At 46.2% G+C, this 4,487-nt stretch overlaps 1 protein-coding gene across 1 annotated transcript in view; it reads right to left on the reverse strand.

Annotated features, from left to right (window-relative positions):
• THBS3 (thrombospondin 3) overlaps window positions 1-3,299 on the reverse strand; it is a 24,365-nt gene extending 21,066 nt beyond the window's left edge. Inside the window, exon 1 of the mRNA XM_015826046.1 lies at window positions 3,293-3,299. Coding sequence (XP_015681532.1) covers window positions 3,293-3,299 — 7 coding nt within the window. The remainder of the gene's footprint in view (window positions 1-3,292) is intronic.
• Between the last annotated feature and the right edge of the window lie 1,188 nt (window positions 3,300-4,487).

Genomic DNA, 4,487 nt, shown 5'->3' on the forward strand with positions numbered 1-4,487 from the left:
CGCGAATGGAGCCTCCCCTTTTAGGAGTAGTAGTAAGGGAGGGGGATGCACCCTGCTGACCAGCAGGCCAAACTCTCCATTTTACTCAAAACAACCTGGGGAGGGGGTGAGACTTCTGTTTCCCCCCCCAGCCACCCCCCTCTTCCAATAGGTCAGTGGAGCTGCCCCTCCCTCCCTCCCTCCCTCCCAGTCTTGGCCCTTCATTCATTTTCCAATATGACCTCATTGTTTTCTTGGTCCAATTCAAGAATTGGAGGGCGGTGTTCCCCCCCCCCCATTGCTCACCCCCTCCTTGGCTGCAAATCCTACAAAGAAAAAGAAAGGAAGGAAGGAAGGAATAGGAAGGGAAAGAAAGAAAGGAATAGGAAGGAAGGGAAAGAAAGAGGAAGGAAGGAAGGAAGGAAGGAAGGAAGGAAGGAAGGAAGGAAGGAAGAAAGAAAGAAAGAAAGAAAGAAAGAAAGAAAGAAAGAAAGAAAGAGGAAGGAAAGAAAGGAAGAGGAAAAGAAAAGGAAAGAAAGGAAGGAAGGAAGGAAAGAAAAAGAAAGAAAAGGAAATAGAAAGGAAAAGAAAGAAAGAAAAAGAAAGAAAGAAAGAAGAAGGAAGAAAGGGAAAGAAAGAGGAAGGAAGAAAAGGAAGGAAGGAAGGAAGGAAGGAAAGAAAAAGAGGGCAAGAAGGAAGGAAGGAAAAAAGAAAGAAAAAGAAAGGAAGGAAGGAAGGAAGAGCAATAAGGAAGGAAGGAAAAGAAAAATCAAGAAAAGAAAGAAAGAAGAAAAAGAGGAAAGAAAAAAGAACAGAAGGAAAAGAAAGAAAGAGAAAGAAAGAAAGAAAGAAAGAAAGAAAGAAAGAAAGAAAGAAAGAAAGAAAGAAAGAAAGAGAAACAAGAAAAGAATTGCAAGCCACTCCAGATCTGAGTTGGGGAGTTTTTCCTTCGGTTTTCGCAAACGGACAACACAGCTTTTTGCCAGCTGCCGATTCGCAATTAGAGGACAGGACCAGTGATCCCCACCCCCACCCTTCTCCATGCAGTTGGCTGGGTAGCCTCTCCCCCCCCCCTGCCTGACCCCCCTCCGCCCAGCCACCAAACCCTCATCTGGATTTGCAACTGGCCGGAATCTGTTTATGTCTTGTTTGCAGGGCCACCATAACAACCAGGCCGCTTTTTTTGCACCTCGTTGAAGCTGTTCCTACTCCGGCTGCCAAACCACACTGGCTCCTGCCAGCCGCACATCTGGGGCCTGGGGGTGCCCACTTAACCCCTTCCTAAGTGGGGCTCTTTTAGGGAGCCGAGATCCGAAATATCCTTCTTTTTTTTTCTTTTACATTTTTAGTGAAAAAGGGGGTGGGTGACATGACAGCAGTCTTCCAGTATCTCAGGGGCTGCCCCAAAGAAGAGGGAGTCAAGCTATTCTCCAGAGCACCCTGAAGGCAGGACAAGAAGCAACGGATGGAAACTCCTCAAGGAGAGAAGCAACCTGGAACTAAGGAGAAAACTTCCTAACAGGGAGAACAATTAACCATTGGAACTGCTTGCCTCCAGAAGTTGTGGGTTTTTAAAACGAGACTTGACCCCCGTATTGTCCAAACCGGTATAGGTCTCTTGTCTGAGCAGGGGGTTGGACTAGATGACCTCCAAGGTCCCTTCCAACTCTGCTATTTTGTACTCTGTGTGGTTTCCCCACCCATTGCTTACTTCTCTGGACAAAATGATTGCAGGAACTGGGTAGATCTATCTAGTCTAATGAAGAGAAGGACTTGGGGTGATCGGATAGCAGAGTTCCAATATTTGAGGGGCTGCCACAAAGAAGAGGGGGGGGTCCTCCTATTCTCCAAAGCCCCTGAGGGCAGGACAAGAAGCAACGGGATGGATGGGAACTAAACAAGCTGGAACGAACGAGAAAATTCCTAACCGTGAGGACAATTAATCAGTGGAACAACCTGCCTCCAGACGTTGTGGGTGCTCCATCACTGGAGGTTTTTAAGAAGAGTTTGGGCCACTCTGTCTGAGCAGGGGGTTGGTCTAGGGCAAGGAGGCAACCTTGGCTCTTTTATGACTCATGGACTTCAACTCCCAGAATTCCTGAGCCAGCTGTGCTGGCTCAGGAATTCTGGGAGTTGAAGTCCATGAGTCATAAAAGAGCCAAGGTTGCCTACCCCTGGTCTAGGGCTTTTCAACCTTTTCACCCATTGTACCACTTTTAGGATATGGCAACATCCGAGTACCACCAATCGCCTAGCAAGGTGTCAAAAACTTGATGACCCCCCCCCAAAAAAGGAAAAAAAGTGATAAAGTACAGGTAGTCCTCGACTTACAACAGTTCGCTTAGTGACTGTTCAAAGTTACAAGGGCACTGGAAACAGTGCCCCCCCAAGCCACAGCCGAGCAAGACACCTGCCTGCCCGCCCGGCCGCACTCTTCCTCCTGTCCGAGGTTTTCATTGTTGTGAGCATTTCTGTTGAGGATTGGCAGTGGGGGTGGGGTGAGGGGGTGTTTGGTTTTTATTCCCCCCCCCCCATCTGCTGGATGGTTGCAGCAGGTTTTGGTCACTTCCCATGACCCTGGGACACTGTGACCGTCATAAATATGAAGCAGTTGCCAAGCATCTGAATGTAAATCACAAGACCCTGGAGATGCTGCAACATTCCAGCTGATTGGCGCTTCTTCTGGGCTCAGCAGAAGCGCCAGGATCAGTGCTGCTTTCCAGCTGATTGGTGCTTCTTCAGGGTTCAACAGAAGCACCAGGATCAGCGCCGAGCTCCAGCTGGAGCCTGGCGCTGATCCTGGCGCTTCCGCTGAGCCCTGACAGCCCTGCAGCTCCAGCTGTCTCTCGCTCAGGCTTGTGTGGTGCTGCCACCGGTTCAGCCCATTCCCCTCCCCCGCTACCACTTTTCTAGGATGGTCGCGTACCACCTGCCAGGTGCCCATGTACCCCAGGTGGTACCCGTACCACTGGTTGAAAAGCCCTGGTCTAGAAGACCTTCAAGGTCCCTTCCAACTCTATTATTCTGTTATTCTTTCTGTCTGTGTGTTTTCTTTTTTTCCAACAGCGTTGATTTCTTTACCCAAATAAATCTGGGTAGGAAAGCAGGACGGGAAAGGGCAGCCAATGGTGAACACAAAGGATGATTTACAAGGCCTTCTTGATCTTTTTCTCAAGCTCTGGAAATTCTTTTTCTTTCTTTCTCTCCTTTTGGGCCAGCCGTCACCTCCTTTCCTGGGACTTTCATTCATCGCAGAATCCCAAGGAGGGGAAGATAAACCTGGATCTTATTTCTTTCTTTTCTTTATTATTACAATCCATACCGCCACCCATCAGCAAAGCCTTAACGCTGGGCAGCTTCCTGCAATTTAGCCCAAGCATCCTTTGTGTCTTGGGTAAAAACTTCACAATTATAATCCTTCGGGGATTGACCCCTCCTTTCAACACACACACGCCCCAGAAAGTATATTTTGATTTATCCCAGGGAGTGCCTGGGAGCTGGAGAAATTATCCAGGGGGATAATTTGCAAAGAATAGGACTGGGGATTTATTCAGGCTTATGTAAGGATCCTGCATCAATTAGTCGTCAAGCCACAGGAATCTTTGTTATTTCAATCCCAAAGGACTTGACGGAAAATTTCACAATTTTCCCTTAATGGATCGGCGGAGAAATTTGGAAAGTTAAAATGTAGAAATGTGGAAATCTGGAAAAGGTAATCTAGGGATAAGTTTACTCAGATCGTAGCTGGTGGGAAGGACGAACCAAACATCAAATTATCATCGAATCATAGGGCTGAAAGGGATTTTAGAGATCTTCTAGTCCACCCCCTGCCGAATTCAAGACTGGCCTCTGAAATGAGCTAGGGTTGTGACGTTTTGTGGATCTGTTTCACCCCAAGAGATCATGTGGTTTAAATCTGGTGGCTTAAATTACTCAATATTTTATCAACTAATCCTCAAAGGCAGAGAGGAACCCGCAAGCCTGAGCAACTTTAAGATATGTGGACTTCAACACCCAGAATTCCCCAGCCAGCATCTAAGAGTCCACACCTCTTAGAAGTTGCTTAAGGTTGAGAAACGCTTAAATGATTGTGTAATATAAGAGGATGCTTAGACGTTGCAATGCATGGAATTTCAAAAGCTCAAGAGTTGATCGAGCAGTCTTGTCAAAGTTAAAAGCTTCATTGTTTGAAGATATTGTGAAAGTAAAATTATAAGACAAAGAAATAATTGGCTTGCATATGGCGGTGGGACTGTAAATCAAGTTGAAGATTATATCAGCAACAAGAATAACGAAGAAGGAAGAAGGAAGAAGGAAAAGAAGAAGAAGAAGAAGAAGAAGAAGAAGAAGAAGAAGAAGAAGAAGAAGAAGAAGAAGAAGAAGAAGAAGAAGAAGAAGAAGAAGAAGAAGAAGAAGAAGAAGAAGAAGAAGAAGAAGAAGAAGAAGAAGAAGAAGAAGAAGAAGAAGAAGAAGAAGAAGAAGAAGAAGAAGAAGAAGAAGAAGAAGAA

This window comes from Protobothrops mucrosquamatus, unplaced genomic scaffold (genome assembly GCF_001527695.2).
Source record: "Protobothrops mucrosquamatus isolate PMUCROS unplaced genomic scaffold, P.Mucros_1.0 scaffold2939, whole genome shotgun sequence".
Lineage (NCBI taxonomy): Eukaryota > Metazoa > Chordata > Lepidosauria > Squamata > Viperidae > Protobothrops > Protobothrops mucrosquamatus.